Here is a 22,909-nt window from a genome sequence, read left to right as displayed (position 1 = left end):
GGAGGCCAGAAGGCAGTGTGATAACATAGTCAAAGTGCTCAAAAAAAAAACAACTGTCACTCAAGAATCCTACATTCAGCAAAGCTATCTTTCAAAAACAGAAGTGAAATAAAGACTTTCCTAAATAAACAAAAACTGAAAGATTCACTGCTAGCAGACCTGCCTTACAAAAAATACTACAGGAAGCTCTTCAGGCTAAAAGAGGGCTGGGGGTCCACCCTAGAGATAAAAATCTGAGACCACACAAAGAGCACCAGTAAAGGTAATCATGTAATTATAAAATACAGTATAAATTCATATTTTCTTCTCTCATTACATAACTGATTTAAAATACAATTGTACAAAACAATGTTTATAATGTATCATCGAGCCTATAATGTATAGAAATGCAATATAGTTGACAATTTAATGGTACAAAGAAAAAGGGTGTGAGCAAAGGTGTACTGGGCTAAGGAAATGACTCCATATGGTAACTCGAAGGACCCTCTCTGCTGATATTGAGACTCAGGATATAATGCAAAGTGCAAAGAGCAGCATTCAGAACAATACACACGTGCTGCATTACAAGAAGGAAATACAAACACGTACACACATTTGCTTATATTTCCAAAAACAACAACACTCACAAACCAAGAAATGCCTGAGGCTACCAGAAGCTGGCAGGAACAAGAAAAGAGTTTCCTCTAGAGCCTTAGATGAGAATGCAGCCCTGCTGACATCTTGATCTTGGACGTCTGGCCTTCAGAAGTATGAGGCAGCAAACTTCTGTTTTCAGCCACCGAGCTTGTGGTAATTAGCACCTACAGGAAACTAATAGTTTCTCCTCTGCCAAACTGATGACGATTTAAGCATGAAGATAAATTAACTAGTTGGGCATGGCAGTGTGCACCTGCAGTCCCAGCTACTTGGGAGGCTGAGGCAGGAGGATTGCTTGAGCCCAAGAGTTTGAGACCAGCCTAAGTAACATAGCAAGACCCCATCTCTAAAAAATTAATTAATTAACATAGTAACAGAATATAACAAATAGGAAACCTTGGCATCAGGCTGATTAAACAGTTAAATAAAATGAAAGTTTGATAAGGGACATGACGTACATAGTCTGCAACTACCTCCACAGAAATACTTAGAAAAATAGATGTAGGGGTACAAGTGCATTTTTGTTAACTGGATATGTCTCAGTGATGAAGTCTGAACTTTTGGTGTAACCATCACCCAAATGGTGTACATCGTACCCAATAGGTAACTTCTCATCTCTCATGCCCCTCCTACCCAACCACCTTTTGGAGTCTCCAATGTCTATTATTCCATTCTCTATGTCCATATGTACACATTGTTTAGCTCACACTGATAAGTGAGAACATGGCTTTCTGTTTCTGCCTCCAGTTACATCCATGTTGCTGCAAAAACCATTTCATTCTTATAGTATTCCATGGTATATGTGTGTGTGTATACATATATCCTAAATTTGTTAGTATTTCTATATAAATCACATTTTATTTATCCAATCATCAGTTGAGGGACACCTAACTTGACCCCACGACTTTGCTATTGTGATAGTGCCGCAATACACATGAGTGCAACTGTCCTTTTAATAAGTGATTTCTTTTCCTTTGGGTAGTAGTGGGATCGCTGGCTTGAATGGTAATTCTATTTTTAGTTCTTTGAGAACTCTCCATACTGTTTTCCACAGAGGTTGTACTAATTTTACATTCCCATCAACAGATTATAAGCATTCCCTTTTCTCCACATCCTCACCAACATCGGTTGCTTCCTGACTTTTTAATAGTAGCCATTCTGACTGGTATAAGATGGCATATCATTGTGGTATTAATTTGCATTTCTCTATTAATTAGTGAGGTTGAGCCTTATTTTCATATTCTGTTGGCTGCTTGTATGTTGAAAAACTTCTGTTCATGTCATTTGCCCATTATTTAATGAGGTTATTTGCTTTTTTTCTTGCTGAGTTCCCTGTAAATTCTGATTAGTCCTTTGTCAGATGCATAGTTTGCAAATATCTTCTCCCATTCCACAGGTTGTACGTTTACTCCACTGAGTATTTCTTTTGCTGTGCAAAAGCTTTTTAGAGTCCCATTTGTCCATTTTTGGTTTTGCTGCATTTGCTTTTGAGGTCTTAGTCATAAATTTTTGCCTAGACCAATGACCAGAACGATTTTTCCTAGGTTTTCTTCTACGATTTTTATAGTTTGAGGCCTTACATTTGTCTTTAATACACCTTGAGTTAATTTTTTTACATGCTGAGAGATAGGGTCCAGTTTCATTCTTCTACACATGACTATCCAATTTTTCCAGCATCATTTATTGAATAGAGTGTCCTTTCCCCAGTATATATTTTTGTCAACTTTGTCAAAGATCAGTTGGTTGTAGGTATGTGGCTTTATCTGGGTTCTTTATTCTGTTCCATTGATCTGTGTTTCCATTTTTATACCAGTACCATGCTGTTTTGGTTACTATAGCCTTGTAGTATAATTTGAAGTCAGGTAATGTGATGCCTCCTGCTTTGTTCTTTTTGCTTAGGATGTTTTGGCTATTTGGGCTCTTTTATGGTTCCATATGAATTTTAGGATTTTTTTTTTCTAATTCTGTGAAAAATTACATTGGTAATTTGATAGGAATTGCACTGTATCTGTAGATTGCTTTAGGCAGTATGGTCATTTTAATGATACTGATTTTTCCAAGCCATGGGCATGAGATGTTTTTCCATTTGTTTGTGTCATCTATGATTTCTTTCACCAGTGTTTTGAAGTTCTCCTCGTAAAGGTCTTTCACTTCCTTGGTCAAATATACTCCTAGGATTTTGTTTGTTTGTAGTTATTGTAAATGGAATTGAGTTCTTGATTTGGTTCTCAGCTTGATCATTATTGGTGTATAGAAATACTACTTATTTTTGTTCATTGATTTTCTATCCTGAAACTTTACTGAAATAATTTATCAAATCTTGGAGTCCTTTGGAAGAGTCTTCAGGATTTTCTAGATATAAGATCGTATCATCAGCAAACAGTCAATTTAACTTTCTCTTTTCCCATTTGGATTTTGCGGGTTTTTTTTTTTTTTTTTTGAGACAAGGTCTTGCTTTGTCATTCAGGCTGGAGTGCAGTAGCACACTCATGGCTCACTGCAGCCTCAACCTCCTGGGCTCAAGTGACCTTCCCACCTCAGCCACCCGAGTAGTTGGGAATACAGGCACATGCCACCATGCCCGACTAATTTTTATATTTTTTTGTACAGACAGGGTTTCATCATGTTGCCCAGGCTGGTCTCAAACTCCTGGGCTCAAGCAATCCACCCACCTCAGCCTCCCAATCTGCTGGGATGACAGGCATGAGCCACTGTGCCTGGCTAGATGCCTTTTATTTCTTTTTCTTGCCTGGCTGCTCTAACTAGAACTTCCAAAACTATGTTCAGTAAGAGTGGTCAAAATGGGCATCCCTGTCTTGTTCCAGTTCTAGGGAGAATGCTTTCAACTTTTCCCCATTCAGTATGATGTTGGCTATGGGTTTGTTGTATATGGCTTTTATTATTTTGAGGTATGTTTCTTCTATGTCTAGTTTGTTGAGGGTTATTATTATGAAGGGCAATTCTGCATAATTTCAGATGATCATACGGTTTTTGTTTGTTTGTCGTTTGTTTTGACAGTCTTGCTCTGTCACCCAGGCTGGAGTGCAGTAGCATGATCTCGGCTCACTGCAACCTCCGCCTCCCGAGTTCAAGCGATTCTCCTGCCTCAGCCTCCCAAGTAGCTGGGATTACAGGCATGTACCACCACGCCCGGCTAATTTTTGTATTTTTAGTAGAGACAGAGTTTCCCCATGTTGGCCAGGCTGGTCTCATACTCCTGACCACAGGTGATCCACCCACCTCAGCCTCCCAAAGTGCTGGGATTACAGGCATGAGCCACTGCGCCCAGCCATGGTTTTTGTTTTCAATTGTGTATGTGGTGAATCACATTTATTCATTTGTGTATGTTAAACCATCCTTACACCCCTGAAAAAGAAAACTCACTTGATTGTGGTGTGTTATCTTTTTGATGTGCTGTTGGATTTGGTTTGCTAGTATTTCGCTCAGGATTTTTGCACCTATGTTCATCAGGGACATTGGCCTGTAGTTGTTGTCTTGGCTGTGTGCCTAGCTTTGGTATCAGGGTGATACTGGCTTTGCAGGCTGAGTTAGGGAGGATTCCCTCCTCCTTGATTTTTTGGAACAGTTTCAGTAGGATTGGTACCGATTCTTCTTTGCATGTCCAGTAGAACTTGGCATGAATCTGTCTGGCCCTGGGCTTTTCTGTTGTTGAGAGATTCTTTTTATTACTGATTCAAGCTCACCACTCCACTATTGGTCTGTTCAGGATTTCTGTTTCTTCCTGGTTCAACCTTAGGAGTCTGTATGTTTCCAGGCATTATCCATTTCCTCTAGGTTTTCTAGTTTGTGAATGTAGAGGTATTCACAGTAGTCTCTGAGGATCTTTTGCATTTCTGTGGTGTTAGTTGTACTGCCTCCATTTTTATTTCTGACTGTGTTTATTTGCATCTTCTGTTTCTTGGTTAATCTAGCTATCAGTCTATCGATTTTGTTTACTTTTTCAAAAAACCAACTTTTCATTTCATTGATCCTTTGTATTTTTCTTTTGGTCTCAACTTCATTTAGTTCTGCCCTCATATTTGTTATTTCTTCTGCTAGCTTTGACTTTGATTTGTTCTTATTTTTCTAGTTCCTTGAGGTGCAATGTTAGGTTGTTAATTTGTGATCTTTTGTATGTTTGAAGTAGGCATTTAATGGTATAAGCTTCCCTTTTAGCACTGCTTTTATCATATCCCAGAGGCTTTGGTGTCTTGTGTCTCTGTTTTCATTTGTTTCAAAAAGTAAATACTTAAGAGTAAGTTCACAGGGAGAAGCCCAACAGACACCCCTTTCTTCAGCTCATCATTGTGGACATCACCAGGAACATACAACCCAACACTGACAGCACAGCATCACTGCTGTGATGTCCCTGCAAAAAAGCAAGTACTAAATGTGATCACAAGGAAACACCAGACAAGCCCAAACTGAAGAACACTCCACAAAATAACGGCTGCACTCCTCAAAATTAGGGCCACGAAGGCTCAAGGAAGCCCAAGAGCTGCTCCAGGGCATGGGATGGAGGGTGACAGGTAAACATAACAAGTGCCTCTGGAACAGGCCCTTTGCCATACAGGACATCCCTAGGGCAAATGGCACACCTCAAAGAGGCCTGAGGATTAACTGACATCAGGGCTGGCTTCCCAGGTGTGCTGCCCATGTGGGCATGGGGGCCTCACGCTCGGTTAACATTCTGATGTTACCATCTTTTTTTTGAGACAGGGCCTCACCCTGTCGCCCAGGATGGAGTGCAGTGACTATTCACAGGTGCAATCAATGTGCTTGCAGCCTCAAACTCCCGACTCCAGTGATCCTCCTGCCTTAGTCTCCTGAGTACTAACAGCACGTGCCACCACACCGGACGCTACACCGAAATTTAACAGTGGGTGCCTCTGGCAGCTGAGACTACATGGGGCTTTTGTTTCCTCTATTCTATTGGTATCTGTTTTACATTTTTCAACAAAGAATATATATTCCTTCTGTAAAAAGAAAGTATGAAATTATTTTTAGAAATACAGAATTAATTTATTTCAGTATCTTGCCAGCGCCCACAGCATTTATGATCTTTGAGTCCACAGTAGAGCAGCAGCACAGAAGGGTGACTATAGTCAATAATAATTTAATTGCATATTTAAAAATAACTAAAACAATATAATCGGATTGTTTGTGACACAAAGGATAAATGCTTGAGGGGATGGGTGCCCCAGTCTCCATGATGTGCTTTTTCACATTGCATGTCTGTATCAAAACATCTCACGTACCCCACAAATATATACACCTACTCTGTGCCCATAATTAAAAATAAAAAAAAAAAATTTTTAATCAGGAAACGCTGATCATGACCTGTCCTCCCCAGTTCCCTCCCTTCCTGTGTCACAAACCAGGAACCGAAAGGTCTCTGCTCCCCTTACCCTGGCCTGGGTGGCACAGGCCTGTCCTTCCTCTAGCTCTGTCCCTTCTCCCTGCCCTGTTGTCCCCTCATTCTTCCCCCAAAATACACTCAAGCCCTCTCTCCTTCAAGGTAGCTGGCAAATTTTCAAAGTACCTCAAGTTTCTGATGTAAAACTAGGTTTTCCCTCTGGACAAATGGAGTGGGGAAGAAAACTGTACTTCTATTCCTAAGAGAGGGTCTCAGGCCCTTAGAGAGGTAGAGATTCTGTACTAAAGATAATACTGGAAAAAAATCAACCCAGGGAAGTCACCTGTAGAGCAGAGGTTCTAACGCTGGCCTCATACTCAGACCACCAAGGTGGCTGTGGCCCGTCTCCAGGCCCAGGTGTCTTCAAACAGCAGGTGTTTCAGATGCACAGCCAAGGCTGAGAGGCTTTGTGCTGGATGTTGGGTCCAGTCTTCTGGGGGCCTACAAGGGGTGATTAAGTTCCCCTGTCTACCTCAAAATGTTCTAATGTTTGTAGAGTTGCTTACTGGGCCATCTGCATTACCAAGGAACAGCAAACCAGAAGGCTGAAGTGGCCGACAGTCTGGTTTTATGAGCCCCCAGGGGATGTGCCCGGAACTTTGAGAACCATTGACCTTTACTAACAAGGTAAGAGACAGTGACACAGGAGAGCTTATCAGACTGAAAACCTGTGAAGTCATTTCACATTTCATCAGCAGTTTAACAGTGACAGGTACTTGTAAAAAGATCACAAGGTTGATCTGAGGACTTCACTGGATCAGTGCCTCCCTAACTTCTGGGTGTTTAGTGTGCGTGCACGTCATCCGGAGAGCTGCGGAAAATCCCCAGGAGTGGATCACCCAGGGAAGGCCGTGGAAATCCCCAGGAGTGGACCCATTCAGAAGAGGGTGAGCTTCTGTGTCCCTAACCCGCTCCCAGGGAAGGCCGTGGAAATCCCCAGGAGTGGACCCATTCAGAAGGGGATGAGCTTCCGTGTCCCTAACCCACTCCCAGGGAAGGCCGCGGAAATCCCCAGGAGTGGACCCATTCAGAAGAGGGTGAGCTTCTGTGTCCCTAACCCGCTCCCAGGGAAGGCCACGCCAGAAACAGGGAGGCCTAAGCCAGTTTTCTCTGAAACGTGCCCACACTCCTCTTTCTAGGAGGCACTGAGCCGGCACTTGGTTGGATCCCCTGCAAACGTGCCCACACTCCTCTTTCTAGGAGGCACTGAGCCGGTGCCTGGTTGGATCCCCTGCAAACGTGCCCACACTCCTCTTTCTAGGAGGCACTGAGCTGACGCCTGGTTGGATCCCCTGCACACGTGCCCACACTCCTCTTTCTAGGAGGCACTGAGCTGACGCCTGGTTGGATCTCCTGCAAACGTGCCCACACTCCTCTTTCTAGGAGGCACGGAGCCGGCGCCTGGTTGGATCCCCTGCAAACGTGCCCACACTCCTCTTTCTAGGAGGCACTGAGCCGGCGCCTGGTTGGATCCCCTGCAAACGTGCCCACACTCCTCTTTCTAGGAGGCACTGAGCCGGTGCCTGGTTGGATCCCCTGCAAACGTGCCCACACTCTACTTTCTAGGAGGCACTGAGCCGGCGCTTGGTTGGATCCCCTGCAAACGTGCCCACACTCCTCTTTCTAGGAGGCACTGAGCTGACGCCTGGTTGGATCTCCTGCAAACGTGCCCACATTCCTCTTTCTAGGAGGCACTGAGCCGGCGCTTGGTTGGATCCCCTGCAAACGTGCCCACACTCCTCTTTCTAGGAGGCACTGAGCCGGCGCCTGGTTGGATCCCCTGCAAACGTGCCCACACTCCACTTTCTAGGAGGCACCGAGCCGGCGCCTGGTTGGATCCCCTGCAAACGTGCCCACACTCCTCTTTCTAGGAGGCACCGAGCCGGCGCCTGGTTGGATCCCCTGCAAACGTGCCCACTCCTCTTTCTAGGAGGCACTGAGCTGACGCCTGGTTGGATCCCCTGCAAACGTGCCCACACTCCTCTTTCTAGGAGGCACTGAGCTGGTGCCTGGTTGGATCCCCTGCAAACGTGCCCACACTGCACTTTCTAGGAGGCACTGAGCCGGTGCCTGGTTGGATCCCCTGCAAACGTGCCCACATTCCTCTTTCTAGGAGGCACTGAGCCGGTGCCTGGTTGGATCCCCTGCAAACGTGCCCACACTCCTCTTTCTAGGAGGCACTGAGCCGACGCCTGGTTGGACCCCTGCAAACGTGCCCACACTCCTCTTTCTAGGAGGCACTGAGCCAGCGTCTGGTTGGATCCCCTGCAGCACTTCACCTCTCCCTGGGCCTCAGTTTCCTTATTTGAAAAATGAGAACAACTTTGCGAGACTGCTATGGATGCCAACACCACATCCGGCACAGGCGTGGAGGTCTGGGCAGCAGCCTGGGGCTCTCTGGGCCTAACTCTACCTTCCATTCCCTCTGCCCACTCCTTCTTGTCCCTTCTGGTCTCTGTCCTCATGGCTCTAGATACTAGTCCCTGTCAGATGTGCTAGAAGGACCTGAGACAAATTGATGGCAGCAACCTGTTTTGTAACAATAAATTGCTAGAACAATAAAACACAGCCTGGGCACATCAGATGCATGCAAAGGACACACCATTGAGGGCGTTCTCTCCTTCTTTAACACCTTTCCCAAGTTGGGGGGCGGGGGGCAGGTTAACACAAAGCACTCAGAGCAGTGCCTGACCTGCGAAGCACTCCTGCATGGCAGACTCTGTCTTTACTCTGCTGTGGCCCCCTCCAGCGCTGGCGCAAGCACTGGCCCTGTTCCCAGCCCGGCAGTGCTGTGGAGGTACCTGCAAAGCTGGTGTTCTGCTGTTTTCTCATGGAGTCATCATGGTCAAGTACCAGAGCCTTGTAACCTGAAGTTATCTTGCTAGGGAAATACAAAAACGTTTTTTAGGATGTTGCGCTCGTAAATCATCACCACGCATTTCCTACACCAGGATGGGGAGGTCTCTTGTACATAAATGAATTCACATAGCCATGTTCCAGTAACACCAGATACAAAAGGCCTTGGCCTGACCTCAGCCCATGATGGTCCCCTAGCAAGAATAAGAGGCAAACTGGTTGTTGTAAGCCAGGGAGATTTGCCATTTGTCACTGCAGTATCACCTCATTATCCTGACCTATACGATTAACCACAGACATGTACACCCCTTCACTGGACACCCCGCAACTGGCTACCAGAAACCCTAGAGATAAACATTTGGCTCACGGTGTAACAGAGGCATCAGCCTTTATGTGTGGTGTACACTTTGTAACCTAATTTCTGGCTCCCTTTTTTTTTCTCTCTCCTACTCATACCATCATGTGGGGTTTTGTCTATCCATACAAATTGTCTTAAATTCTTCCTTCTTAGTTTAACTGGCCTGAGGCGGTGGCCTCTCCATCCTGATATAGGAAATAAGAGTGTAGAGTATAAACAAATAATTTCCTAGATCTCAAAAGAAAAATCTTGCTTCTGCCATTTGATGACTTATACACAGCTTAGTCCCAGAGCACAAATGAAAAGAAAAACAAGGGAGTCAGCATCTTGCAGCAGCATCTCCTACAGTCCTTACCCCACACAGTGCACATGCAGCTTTCTGGGTAGTGGCCTCATCACTCCCCCACAGCCACTGTCTGTAGCACGTGGCCTGGATCCAGTGGTCAGCACGGCAGGCTGCTCAGTGCTACGGGTCTGCTATCCCTTGGACACTTCTCCTTTTTGGGGAGGAGGTGGCAGGGCACAGCAACTAAAGCTACTGCTGCTTCCACAGATTCTACTCCTGCACCGTGGGCACCTGACATGTGCAAATGCTGGGACAGATGCCTTCCCTGTGCCGTCTTGATTCTCACAGCCCTGCTGCACTGGCAGAAAGCCAGGGCTTGGAGGGATGACACTGACTCGTAGTGCAGAACCTGACAGAATTGAGAGAATTCTGAGTTTATAACCTGACAGCTGATAGGGGCTGGGACGTTAAGAGGGAAGCCGAACTAAATAGTAGCTGACAAGGTATGGAATCTGTGTTTTCTCTTCTGATAAACAGCAAAACGAATCTTTGCGTCGGAGGTGACACAAAGAATTCAGTATGACTCAGAGTCGCACACTCTTCAGAAGGCAAAGACCAAGTCTGTTTCACCTTTGGATGGATCAGAAAATACACTAGGTGGCCACGGGCACCAAGGGAAAAGTGTTACTACTTCAGGCGTGATGGAACCACGGTCAGAGCCGGGGTCGCCCAGGAAGCCCCAGCAAACCCAACTCACTTTCTGCCCAACCTTGGCCTGAACCAGAAGGTGGAACCTGCTGCACAAAGCTGTGAAGAGGCCAGTCAGGGACGAAGCCCCCAGCGCCACGTGCCGACCCAGCAGCCCCAGGGACGGAGCCCCCGGCGCCACGTGCCGGCTCAGCAGCCCCAGGGACGGAGCCCCCGGCGCCACGTGCCGGCTCAGCAGCCCCAGGGACGGAGCCCCCGGCGCCACGTGCCGGCTCAGCAGCCCCAGGGACGGAGCCCCCGGCGCCACGTGCCGGCTCAGCAGCCCCAGGGACGGAGCCCCCGGCGCCACGTGCCGGCTCAGCAGCCCCAGGGACGGAGCCCCCGGCGCCACGTGCCGGCTCAGCAGCCCCAGGGACGGAGCCCCCGGCGCCACGTGCCGGCTCAGCAGCTCCAGGGGGTTGGGAGGCTCTGAGGACCCTCTGCTCTCCCCAGGTTTGCAGGTTCAGTTCTCACCCCGGCCACTGCTGTGGTCTGACCCCTCGGGCCAAGCACTCACTGGCACCTGGCAGGGCTCTGCAGGTGGAGGTGGCCATGCCAGCATCTCAGAGACACTATTTTACCATTTTCTTTTTGTGAGAATCTGTGATAAGATGGCCATTTAATTTTTAAATTACACACAGTGTATGGAAAAAAAACAGTGACTTGTGTAGCAAATTTTGTTTAGCTACACGGAAAAGCTAGAAAATGTTGAAGTAGCAGAAGAGCAGATGGTTTAACTCCATCAACTGCCTCAATGAAGCCACATGCTGCGTCGCGTGCCAATGCTTTTCCCTGCAAACGTGGGATGGGCAGAGCTGATGCCTCTCCATCTACTCCCTGGTTGCTCCGCAGCTGTGGCCATCCTCTGTTCTGCCACCTCCTCTCTCTGCCTCCAACTCCTCTGTGTCCGGGGCATAGCATTCGTACTCCGGGGCACCAACCAGGTCCAGGTCATCTTCAACCTCCTCGCCTGACAAGTAACTCTTGAGGGAGCTGTCCTGCTCCAGGCGGGGCTTGGCCCTCTTCCTTCCCTTTTTCATCTGCGTTGTCAGCTCAGCCACCTGCCCCTGCCACACCAGGCCCCGGAGCCCTTTATCTTTCCTCCTTTTGTACTCCATAATCTGCTTGTTGAGCGCCTCATGATCGATCCCACACAGACTGGAGCTTGTGGCCGGCTCTGTGATACCGCAGGGTTGTGGGGCATCAGGGTCCCTGGGAAGGAAGAAGAGGCTTCACACCAAGCACAAACCAAGCCCCCAGTCCACAGTGTCGTCGCCACAACACAACAGCACATCACACTTCCTACATCTACTCGCCTGAGAACCCTCCCAAACATCTATCTGAGGGTAACTGGAGACAGGAGTGAAGGAAGGTGGGCTTTGGTTTCCGCCTTCTCCAGTGTCAGAAGCATTCGGCCAGCACAATCCAGGTGCACCATCCTGTATGCAATAAATGCATTTGCGCCGGGCACGGTGGCTCACATCTGTAATCCCAGCACTGTGGGAGGCTGAGGCAGGCGGATCACGAGGTCAGGAGTGCAAGACCAGCCTGGCCAACATGGTGAAACCCCGTCTCTACTAAAAATACAAAAATTAGTTGGGTGTGGTGGCGCTCGCCTGTAATCCCAGCTACTCAGGAGGCTGAGGCAGGAGGATCGCCTGAACCCAAGAGGCAGACATCGCAGTGAGCCAAGATCACGCCGCTGCACTCTAACCTGGGCGACAGAGTGAGACTCTGCCTCAAAAAAAAAAAAAAAAAAGCGTTTGCAACTTTTTTCTCTAAGCATGGCCAGTGCCTCGGGCCAGTTCAACTGGCAGAATCGCAGGTGAGGCCTATCAGACCTGCCACTCATTCGCCTTCATGAAGAGTCTATTCTTGGTGAACAGCACCTAGTCAAGGCCACGTCACGGCCCCTGTATCCTCCAAGGCTCCACTTTGGAAAGTTTCCACACCCTGGGCTCAGCTCTCTGCCCTGCCGCCCCCACACTGCCCCTTGCTGACATGGTCAGGCCAGGCCTGCTACAGCATGGAGCTTTGCTTCCAGCTCAGGGATGCACCTGGCAGGCTGGTTAAACCCGACTCTGGCAGGTGCCGGGCGATGTCGACGCTGCTGTCTAAGGCCCCCAGGCAAGGCCTGCTCTAGCAGCTGTGGGCTTGGAATGGGGCCCCCCACAAACACCCCAAGACCCGCAGGCTCTGTCAGGCACTACATGTTTGGAAAAGATGTGTATGTGTGTACATGCACAGGCCAAACTTCCACGCCCCTGACCTGCTCTCCCAAGCCCCACCTCCCTCTACTCCCCTCCTCACACCCATCTGTGATGTTTATTGCTTCCTGTCAGCCTCCCCTAATGAAACGCAGGTTCCAAAGACAGCTGCAGCCTAAGTGCTAGACCAGGGCTTGGCACACAGTGGGCACTCAATAAACAATGTGTTGAATGAATGAAGAGGACAAGAGGCCCTCTCCTCACTGCAGGAGTTATGGCAGACACCTCTGGTGGCCCCTGAGGCCCTCACTGTGTAAACGTGGCCAGGCCACAGCACAGGCCTGTGAATGTGGATTGCTGGCCCTGGAGGCAAGTGCCACGGGGACCGTGCAGGCTACTGGGGATGTGGCGCTGGGCAGCTGCTGTGGAAAATGGCGATTCCACACCCAGGAATGTACCCCAGGGAATCAAAACATATGTCCACATGCGTCACCTGAAATCATTTCGTACAAAGTTGTCTCTTTCATCCCGGGGTCCAAAGTCTGCGACTGCCAGTAACTGATCAAGCTACAGAGGAACACAGAGGGTAAACCCGTTAGCCACATCCCCACCACCATACTTACAGCCGGGCTCCACGTAACACCAGCATTGTTGACTGCAGAGCTTTTGATCAGACTTTGCACAATTCCTTCCACCGACTCTTCCCAAATACTAGGACCTGTTCAGTAGCCTGTGCTTTCAAATACCTTACTGTGACTTTAACATAACACATTTTCTCTGATAACGAAGTGAGGCTTTTTAAAAACTACATTTTAGACTTGTTAGTCAAATTTATGAAGAAACCAGTTAAGCGTTAGTTGAATTAACTAACTAACCATTAACTGGTTTCTAAGGTAGTTTTGCAAAATGCTTCAGTTTTGCCACAGAATTTGTGTGCCTGGGGGGACAAAAGCCTCCCAGCAAGACAAGGTAAAAGATGATGCGGACAGTCACAATGCTGGCAGCCTAAACTACAAAAGAAAACTGCTCCTCAGCCAGGCTCATGGGATGCCATCCACACCACGGCAATGGCCCACAAGCCCTGCTGGACAATGCATTCCACCCGAACCCTGGCCTGCCTATCCCCTGCCTCCGGGGGTGTCCTCATCCTGCTCCAAGCATAGCATGCGCTCTCCCCTGTCCAGTGACTGTTCTGGAACCCACACCACCTGATGGGACCTCCCTCCCCAGAGACAGGAGCCTGGGGTGCTGAGCTCAGACAGAGAGACTGGCACGTCCTCCCCGGGGAACACCTTGCTCATGCCCTCACAGCACACTGCCATGACCTGAACTGTCCCTGATTCCTTACAGCAGGGACTATAACTTCACTCCTTCGTTTCTTTTCCTAGCAAGGGAAATCACGTATCTGTCAAGCTTATTACTTGTACAATGTTTTTAGTGTTACCTACACACTGATTAACGAAAACCAAAAATGTCAAACTGGATCTTTTTCTTCTGTGGATCCAAATGCTGTCTGATCCTATACTGAATAACAGTTACCTATAATACTGCAAACGCTATTCGCTGATTTTTGACTGACTTTTTGAAGGTATAACATATCTTAATAACTGCCAGGTAACCACCACCCAGAGAAGTATATATTTACATATTTTTAATCTTTATAGCTAACCCATCTCTAAAGCAAGGAAAATGATAATAAAAGCACTTATGGTTACAGGACAGACCTAAGTTTCATAAGCCCCCAATAATGTGAAACGAAAGTGGACTGATCCATTTCGAGAGGTGGGAGGGGGAGACAGGTGTGGGAGGGCAACTCTGGCCGTGTCGAGGTCATACCCTAGTTAGAGCTACAGTGATAAGCATAAAAAAATTAAAACCAGAAACAGCAACTACTTCTGGGGACCTGGGCTGGGAACAGGGGCACAGGAGAAAGGGAGAGCCTTTTCATTTGCACCTTTCTTTCATTACTTTTCATTTGTTCCCTTCTCAGTGGTTTCTTCTCTTTTTTTTTTTGACACGGAGTCTCTCACTCTGCTACCCAGGCTGGAGTGCAGTGGCACAATCTCGGCTCACTGCAACCTCCGTCTCCCCAGTTCAACTGATTCTTCTGCCTCAGCCTCCTGAGCAGCTGAGACTACAGGTGCGCGCCACCACACCCAGCTAATTTTTTTGTATTTTTAGTAGAGACAGGGTTTCACCGTATCGGCCAGGTTAGTCTCTAACTCCTGACCTTGTGATCCACCTGCCTCGGCCTCCCAAAGTGCTGGGATTACAGGCTTGAGCCACTGCACCTGGCCTCTTCTCTTTTTTAACAGTACATTATCTTTTCAGGATTTAAAACTTAAATTTAAAACTTTATTCATATAAGCGTTTATGTTATAAAAAGTTAATTATTACCTGGGCCCGGTGGCTCACACCTATAAATCCCAGCACTTTGGGAGGCTGAGACAGAAGGATCCCTTGAGGCCAGGAGTTCAAGACTAGCCTGGACAATATAGCAAGACTCTGTCTCTAATTAAAAAAATAAAAATTTTTAAATTTTAAAAAGTTTTTTTGAAAACCTTACCTCAGCTAGAGCTGCACTTCCCTTGTCTTGAACAAACACTATCGGTGGCACATTCCTCAGGGTCTGCTGGGACATCAAAAGGTGCCTAGGAGAGAGAATGCACAGACCCTCACAGCTGTGCCATGACACTCAGTGGAGAGGTGTGACAGTGCTGAACATAAGATTCAAGATGTCACTACGAGGCAGGAGTGAGAGGCCGGGTGCGGTGGCTCATGCCTGTAATCCCAGCACTTTGGGAGGCTGAGGCGGGCAGATCACGAGGTCAGGAGATCAAGACCATCCTGGCTAACATGGTGAAACCCTGTCTCTACTAAAAATACAAAAAATTAGCCAGGCGTGGTGGCGGGTGCCTGTAGTGCCAGCTACTTGGGAGGCTGAGGCAGAAGAATGGCCTGAACCCGGGAGGTGGAACTTGCAGTGAGCCGAGATAGTGCCACTACACTCCGGCCTGGGTGAAAGAACAAGACTTGGTCTCAAAAAAAAAAAAAAAAAGAGGCAGGAGTGAGATTTATTGTATTACTCAAAAATGAAAACCTCGGCCCAGAAGAGTCATCTTTAGTCAACTACCACATCAAAAAAGGGATGCAAAATGCATCATAACTGCGATTGCCTTGACCTTTCTCAACGCAACTTGTGAGATCTGTACAAATAACCTGATCTGAACTCATCGCCGTGGCCTTGGGCTCCACGGTCTGTGCACTAACAGCCTGTCCTCCTGCGCTCAGTGGACACGCCCTGGCATGACACAACCCTCAGGTTCCCAGATATTAGACACAGAAGTGATATTTGTATCATGCACATCACATAATACAGACCTAGGGCCAATGTAGGCACGGCACATATAACCAGTGAAAGCCGTGACCACAGATCTTTGGTACACAGCTATGGAAAACGTTGACCCTAAATCTTGGGTGACCGCAGGAGTTGGGAAGAGGGACATTCAGCTCAACTGAATGTTCTGATACCTAAAACTCAGAAAACAATGCTGTTTCAACACTTGCCAATAATCTCTCATTTTCTTGCTTTTGTTAAACAGTAAGAAATAAGCATTCTCTGACATGCAGTTTCACAGACCCCGGGCATCATCATGTGTGGTAATGATGCAGGGAAGCCAGGCAGGGTGCCTGGAACGAAGCCCACACACGGCCACCTTTTCTACGTCTGTCCCCACCCTAAACATGGGGCATGATGAGAAGGGAGGCAGAAAGGAGGAATTCCAGTTCTGAAAGAGCTGGTCAATGAGCTGGATTTGGATTTCTGCATTTTTTAAAACTGAGGAGGAAACTGAATAATTTCTTTATTATCATCCAGCTCAGCAATTCCCAAAATTGTTGGTCCCAGGATCCTTTACATTCTTAAAAATTATTGAAGATCCCAAAGAGCATTTGTTTATGTGGGTTCTATCTATCAATATTTACTATACTACAAACTAAAACTGAGAACTCTAAAAGCTACGTCTTTTTAAAGTCGCTTAAAAACCCACTAAATGCTTACATAGACATTTTTAACAAAAAAAAAATATATATATATCCCCCCCCCGCAAAATCAATGAGAAGCATGGAATTGTTCACGTATTTGCAAATTCTCCAAGGCCAGCTTCATGGAAGACAGCTGGGATCTCATCGCTGCTTCTTCACTCTGTCCTTCCTCTCACTGAAATACAAGAAGAGCCAGCGCAGTAGCTCATGCCTGTAATCTCAACACTTTGGGAGGCTCAGGCCAGAGGATCGCTTAAGCCCAGGAGTTGGAGACCAGCCTAGACAACATAGAGAGATCCTATCTCTACAAAAAATACAAAATTAGCCAAGTGTGGTGGCATGCACCTGTGCTTCCAGCTGTATGGGAAGCTGAGGCAGGAAGATCACTTGAGCCTGGGAGGTTGAGGCTGCAGGAGCCAAGATTGTGTCTCTGCACTCCAGCCTGGGAGACAGAATGAGATCCTGTCTCAAAAAAAGCAAAAAAAAAAAAAAAAAAATTCAGGCCTCCCAGTTATGTGCTGGGAAAGACAGAATTTAACGGCCATGAGAAAAGTATGGATCTTCTTTGTCACAAAAATTCAACAAACGTACTTTATTAAAGGTCAGTTGTCCCAGCCTGGCCAATATAGTGAAACCTCATCTCTACTAAAAATACAAAAATTAGCTGGGCATGGTGGCGGGCGTCTGTAACCCCAGCTACTCAGGAGGCTGAGGCATGAGAATCACTTGAACCCGGGAGGCAGAGGTTGCAGTGGGCCAGTATCACTCCACTGCCCTCCAGCCTGGGCGACAGAGCAAGACTCCATCTCAAATAAATAAACATATAAATAGTTGCAATGAGGAATCTGAAACCACACCCAACCAACCTGTCACACTCTGCTACATTAAAACTCACCATCTGGCTCACACTTTGAATTGATCTCTCAGCGTATGGTTTTGTAACCTCATGCACTGGTCATTTGGAAAACAATAGCTCACCTAGTTATTCAGATTTTAAAAGCGTTGACACAGTTTACCATACAACAGCACGTTTGTTAAGGTCGCTGCCAATCTCATCAGAAGAGTCTCAAGTACCTAGAAGTTGTCAAGCTCACAGTGGTGAAGACAAGTTTCCTAAAATTCTGATTTTCACTTGAAAGCTTAAATTTTATCACTGGCAACAGATATGGTCTGTTGTTTGCTCCGGAGTGGCAGGTTCACTCGCTCATTTTTGAGAGAATGTCTGCCAAACACCCAAACCTGAACAGTCTGCTCACTGATGCTTTTCTGTTCAGCATTCTCCAGACAGCAGGTGATTTACATGTACTTCCCATTACAAAAAATATGAAAAAGACATGCTCAAGGGTCAAGATTTAATACAATTAATAATTTTTTATAAACTGTCTCGGATTTTTTAATTTTTCTTTGAGAAACAGGGTCTTGCTCCGTTGCCCAGGCTGGAATGCAGGTACATTATCACGGCTCACTGCCACCTCAAATTCCTGGGCTGATAGGAATCCAGGGGATACCTCCCACCTCAGCCTCCTGAGTAGGTGGGACTACATGCGTGTGCTGCCACTGTGCCTGGTTAATTTTTTAATTTTTTGTAGAGACAGGGTCTCGCCATCTTGCCCAGACTGGTCCTGAACTCCTGGCCTCAAGTGATCCTCTCGCCTCGGCATCCCGAGTTGCGGGGATTACAGGTGAGAGGCACCATGTCCAGCCTCATCTGGGATATTCTTAAGTAAAAGTAACATTGTCTTTTACTCTAGGCATGTGGCATGGCACCCCTACAGCACTGGCTGGCAGCATGGCACCAGCAGTCTTCCCTCATGGTTTCTGTACCCTCAGTGCAAATGTCAACACAGCAGGAGAGGTGAAATAACGTCTTACCCTAATGAACTCCCTGACAGGATCTCCAGATCCCTAGTGATCCTGGCACACTTTGAGAAATGCTAACCTACATTATAGCTTATACAAAAATGCAAATTATACTATGAACTTCAAGAAAATGCTTCCAAAATTTTCTTTAAAAGCAAAAATACTCAATGAAAAGTTAAAGTCCACCTACAAGTGAAACAGCCGAGAAATTTAGGGTATGAGCAAAAAGCAAGTACATTCAGAAAGCAAAGGTCATCACCTCATGTGCGCGGCACTTCTCTGCAGGACAGCCTCCATGTGTGCGTTCTGCTCAGCAGAGAGCGTTGTCTTCCAGTACGCTCGGCAGGCTGAGAAGTCTGGAGTCAGGGAAACCTGAAACCCCGCCCCCCAACAGGTCACTTTTTAGTTTACATGGGTTTTCAAGACAAACAACATCCAGGAGATGAAAACGACAGCTGCAGACGCCCCTCCCACCCAAGCCAGGGCTCTGGCACGCTGCTGGAGGCCACCTCCTGCTGCCGCACCATGTCCCCAGGTGAAGTAGGGCCCCAGAAACCAAAACCTCCCTCCTCTCTTCACCAGGACCCGCAAACCAAACCACCTGGTTTGCAGAACCAAACCAGAACCCTGACCCCACGCTTGCCTCACAGCCACTTGCCCTGAGACGCTAATCAAAAATGCTCGATGCTGCCTTTTCTCCTTACAACTCACTGAGTGGGTCAGAGGAAGTCATCTCCTGTACCTCTGTACTGAGGTACATGCAGATGCATCCTCTTCCCACGGCAGGCTTAGATCTTCTACTATCTGACAGTGTGCCAGGTGCTGTTTGGTCACAGGACTCCCGCCTTGCAGTGAGACATCTGCCTCTGCACAGCACAGACACTCACCATCTGTCTCCAGGGCTCCAATGACCAGACTGAGCATCATTTCTATTTCTGCAACCCAGAACTAAGACTTCATAAGTGCTAAAGTGGCTTTTTTTTTTTTTTGAGACGGAGTCTCGCTTTGTCGCCCAGGGTGGAGTGCAGAGGCGCGGCCTCAGCTCACTGCAACCTCCGCCTCCTGGGTTCAAGCGATTCTCCTGCCTCAGCCGCCCGAGTAGCTGGGACTACAGGCGCCCGCCACCATGCCTGGCTAAGTTTTTGTATTTTTAGTGGAGACGGGTTTCACTGTGTTAGCCAGGATCGTCTCAATCTCCTGACCTCATGATCCGCCCGCCTCAGCCTCCCAAAGTGCTGGGATTACAGGCGTGAGCCACGGCGCCCAGTCTAAAGCGTCTTTTTTTAATTGTCAGGCAAGACTGGGCCAGGTAAAGTTAAGTGCCAGGCCTGCTGTCTCAACCCATTTCTTCTCTTTGGCCACACAGCCCACCTTGGAGAGCTCCACGTTAAGGTCATACAGCTCCTGACTCACTTCAGGGGTACACAGCAGGTCTGTCAATGCCTTATAGAGGAGGCCGTTCAGGGCCCTCAGGCGCGCATGGTCTTCCTTCCTGGTTTTCTTTGAGGTGCTCCTCATGAGGAATTCCAACTTGGATGGTTTGTAAGTCTCCATCAAGAAGAAGAGCACACCCCAAGGGCAGCGTTACAACTCCAAACTCACCAAGTCACACAGCAGGGGCTGGGGGAGGGCTGGATGGGCAACCAGATCAACAGCAGCTATCACTCCCAGCTGCCTCAGCTTTCATTAAGATAAAGTTTTATAAACCGGGATCCTTTTAAATTTTACCTGGTAACCCTCCAAGATTAAAAGTACTGCCAGTAAATATTTTCTCAAAAAAAGTTTTTGTTGAGATATAATTCACATACCATAAAGTTCACCGTGCTAAAGGGAATAATTCAGTAATTTTTTGGAAACGTGATGTATTTATTTTTCAGAATGGGAGCCATATATTGTATAAACTTTTACGGTACACACACACTAAAAACTGAATGGATATTACCATATTATAATTTGATAAAAGATATGACTTTCCAGAAAACATTAGTGTCAGTACATTTTTTTTTGAAAAGATCAAAACTCCATTTTGCCAATGGCATCCAGTCGCATCCACATAGACACTGTCCCCTCCAATACAGAAATGGAAAGACCTCCAGGTAAGAGTTTCGCCAACTTTTAAACCCTCACTCCCATCAAGATTATAAAGTGGCTCATGGCTTATACTCACCGAGTGAGAACCCAAGGAAGGACTTTCATACCAAACCTTTTTTCTTTGGGGAGAAAATAAGCATTATGTTAGTGATGGCAAAGTCAAAAAGTTACATAAGCTAATTTAAGAGGTTATGATACCATAACTGTTTATAAGGGGCTAAACTTAGGTGTTACATTACTGGCCATCTTAAAAAATTTCAGAATTTAATTGATAACAACATGAGTTGTGGGGAAGAGGCTGAAGATGGTTTTAATTCAACCTCATAATTTTTACCTAAATTCTACTTCTAGTCCCAAGGTCAGAGAGAGGATCTTAAAAAGACACCTACCAAACTGCACAGAAACACTATACGCTAATTGATAAAGATGTTTCCCATGGAAGTTCAAGTAAAGGATTCAGATACTGTTATAGGCATAGACTGAGACTGAACAATTAAGCAAATGGACGGTGGGAGCCACGCTCACCACTGGAGTGCGACTTACAGATAAGCAAGGAGAGGAGGCTAGAATGATCCACACAGTACGTCTGGAGTTGGAGACAGATGGCTATACACAGAAATGTTTATAGGTGCATATTTACACAAGGGTTAGCAGAAACACATATCGTCAGATGAGATGGCCCAAAAGACAGACACCCCAGAAGCAATGAACACACCCAGCACCCATGGTTTCTAATCTCTCTCTCCAATAAAAGGAACGAGGGCTTCTTGGAGAAATGGCTGATTTTAGGGCTGCGGTACGAAACACACAAGATGAGCCTGGAGTATCTTGTAGTGCCAGAAAGTAGGAAAGTGTTTAACACACACAGAACCCAGCAAAACCCCACAATGACAGGGTATGCAAACAGGACATAGGAGCTTAGTGAGCTCCTAAGGGCCTGAGCGGGAAACATTTGAACAAAACTAAGTAACACGGGATTATAACCCATGAGTTCTTGGTGATACGAATGAATTAATACATGGGGTGAAGAGACACATCCCCTGTGCAGAATGCAAATCACTTATGAGAAAAATTCCCCACTCATTAGGCATGGGCTGCACACAGCGACTTTCTCCCAGAGTACAGTAAGGAAAGGGGGCAAAAAGAGTAACTTTACGGTAGAGAAACCTGGCAAGCACCTCATGCAGAGGATCACGGCCAGCGTGGACCCTGGATACGGTGCGATGAGAATGGCCTTTACCTCTGTAGTCTTCCTCCCCAAAAACCATAATCCACGTCTAAGCATTAAAAAAACAGGCACATTCCAACAGACAGGCATCCTGCAAAGCACCTGACCAGTACCCCTCAAAACTGGCACAGCCATCAAAACCAGGGACAGTCTGGGACACTACCCCAGCCTAAGGAAACAAGACAATTCAATGTAACGTGGACCTTGGGTGGGCACCTGGGACAGGAAGGGACAGCAGGCAGAACCAAGGAAAAGTGAATAAAGTATGAGCTTCAGTTAGCAACACTCTATCAATATCGGCTCATTAACTGGAACACGTTGGAAGCTAAAAAGTCCGACGCTAACACAGGGGGAGCTGGGTGCCAGGACACAGGAACGCGGTACTATTTTTGCAATTTTTCTGCAGGGTCTAAAACTGTCTTTAAAAGTAGTGTATTAAAGTAGAAAACATACAACCACCTACCATACTTAGAAGAACTAAAAGCAGTGTGAAAAGTCAATGTATTTTATTGTACTTATCTTTCATAATTTAAAAACACTAATTATCATGACAAGCTTTAGTCTTCAAATTAACTCCACACAGAAAGTCAACATTAGCAAGGAAATTCTTACATTTTTTCATTTTTCCTCATTTTCTGAAACTAATCTTCTGAAAAATACGTCTGGTGACAAGAATCAAAATAAACACACATTATCATTTTGTTTTCTTCACCCGACACACGTCCGCGAACACAAAAGCTGCAAATGTTGACACTGAGAGCTAGAACTGCTGCAGAACCCAGGAGGCAGGAACTGGCGAGCTAGGCCGCATGGGCGCAAGAACGCGGATGAGCGGACACCGCAACCCGAGGACACCGCCCCCTAGGGAATACCGCGCCCAGGGACACCGCCCCCGCCGCATTACTTGGTTTTCGAGGCAAATTTCTTGAGCCAGTTCTTGCAGGAGACAGCAGAGCAGTGAAGTCCCCGCTCGCAGCCTGGAAATAGCGCAGCATCGCGGCTAGGGAACAGCGCCCGGAGACCCGCGCGGGAGCGCCACAGCCCGCCCGCCGCAGCCCACATGGCGCGGCCTCGGGACCCGGAGCGAGCAGGGAGACAACGGGCGCAGGCGCGGAGCGACAACTGACGCGAGGGTAGCGGCGTGTGGGCGGGGCGACGGCGCAGAGCGCGAGGAAGACTC

General features: G+C 47.2%; 1 protein-coding gene across 8 annotated transcripts; it reads right to left on the bottom strand.

Annotated features, from left to right (window-relative positions):
- Positions 1–10,882: 10,882 nt before the first annotated feature.
- RBFA (ribosome binding factor A) lies at positions 10,883–22,891 on the bottom strand. Of its 8 annotated transcripts, XM_055368679.2 has the most exons (8): positions 22,634–22,767; positions 22,342–22,391; positions 20,578–20,620; positions 19,782–19,958; positions 18,670–18,782; positions 15,073–15,157; positions 13,000–13,073; positions 10,883–11,511 (listed from the first exon to the last, which is right to left on the bottom strand). In XM_055368679.2, exons 2-8 carry the CDS (start codon positions 22,359–22,361, stop codon positions 11,130–11,132), a joined length of 894 nt encoding a protein of 297 aa, XP_055224654.1. In that variant the 5' UTR covers positions 22,362–22,391; positions 22,634–22,767; the 3' UTR covers positions 10,883–11,129. The 8 variants fall into 8 exon arrangements, with proteins under 8 accessions (XP_055224654.1, XP_030859586.2, XP_018869514.3 ...); XM_031003726.2 differs by lacking the exon at positions 22,342–22,391 and having other exon boundaries at positions 19,824–19,958; positions 22,634–22,891; XM_019013969.4 differs by lacking the exon at positions 22,342–22,391 and having other exon boundaries at positions 22,634–22,873.
- Between the last annotated feature and the right edge of the window lie 18 nt (positions 22,892–22,909).

The sequence above is a fragment of the Gorilla gorilla genome, chromosome 17 (assembly GCF_029281585.2).
Source record: "Gorilla gorilla gorilla isolate KB3781 chromosome 17, NHGRI_mGorGor1-v2.1_pri, whole genome shotgun sequence".
Taxonomy (NCBI): Eukaryota; Metazoa; Chordata; class Mammalia; order Primates; family Hominidae; genus Gorilla; species Gorilla gorilla.
Note: the sequence above shows the minus strand (reverse complement) of the source record. Positions and strands in the feature narration are given on the sequence as shown.

What these genes read in the sequence shown, in the direction of transcription:
- RBFA (XM_019013969.4), bottom strand. Translation starts at nt 22,791, where the DNA reads ATGTGGGCTGCGGCGGGCGGGCTGTGGCGCTCCCGCGCGGGTCTCCGG. An exon ending in TTAACGTGGAGCTCTCCAAG is followed by an intron (nt 18,783 to 19,781) that starts GTGGGCTGTGTG and finishes GCGGGGTTTCAG; the next exon opens with GTTTCCCTGACTCCAGACTT. An exon ending in TTTGTACGAAATGATTTCAG is followed by an intron (nt 11,512 to 12,999) that starts GTGACGCATGTG and finishes CTTCCTTCCCAG; the next exon opens with GGACCCTGATGCCCCACAAC.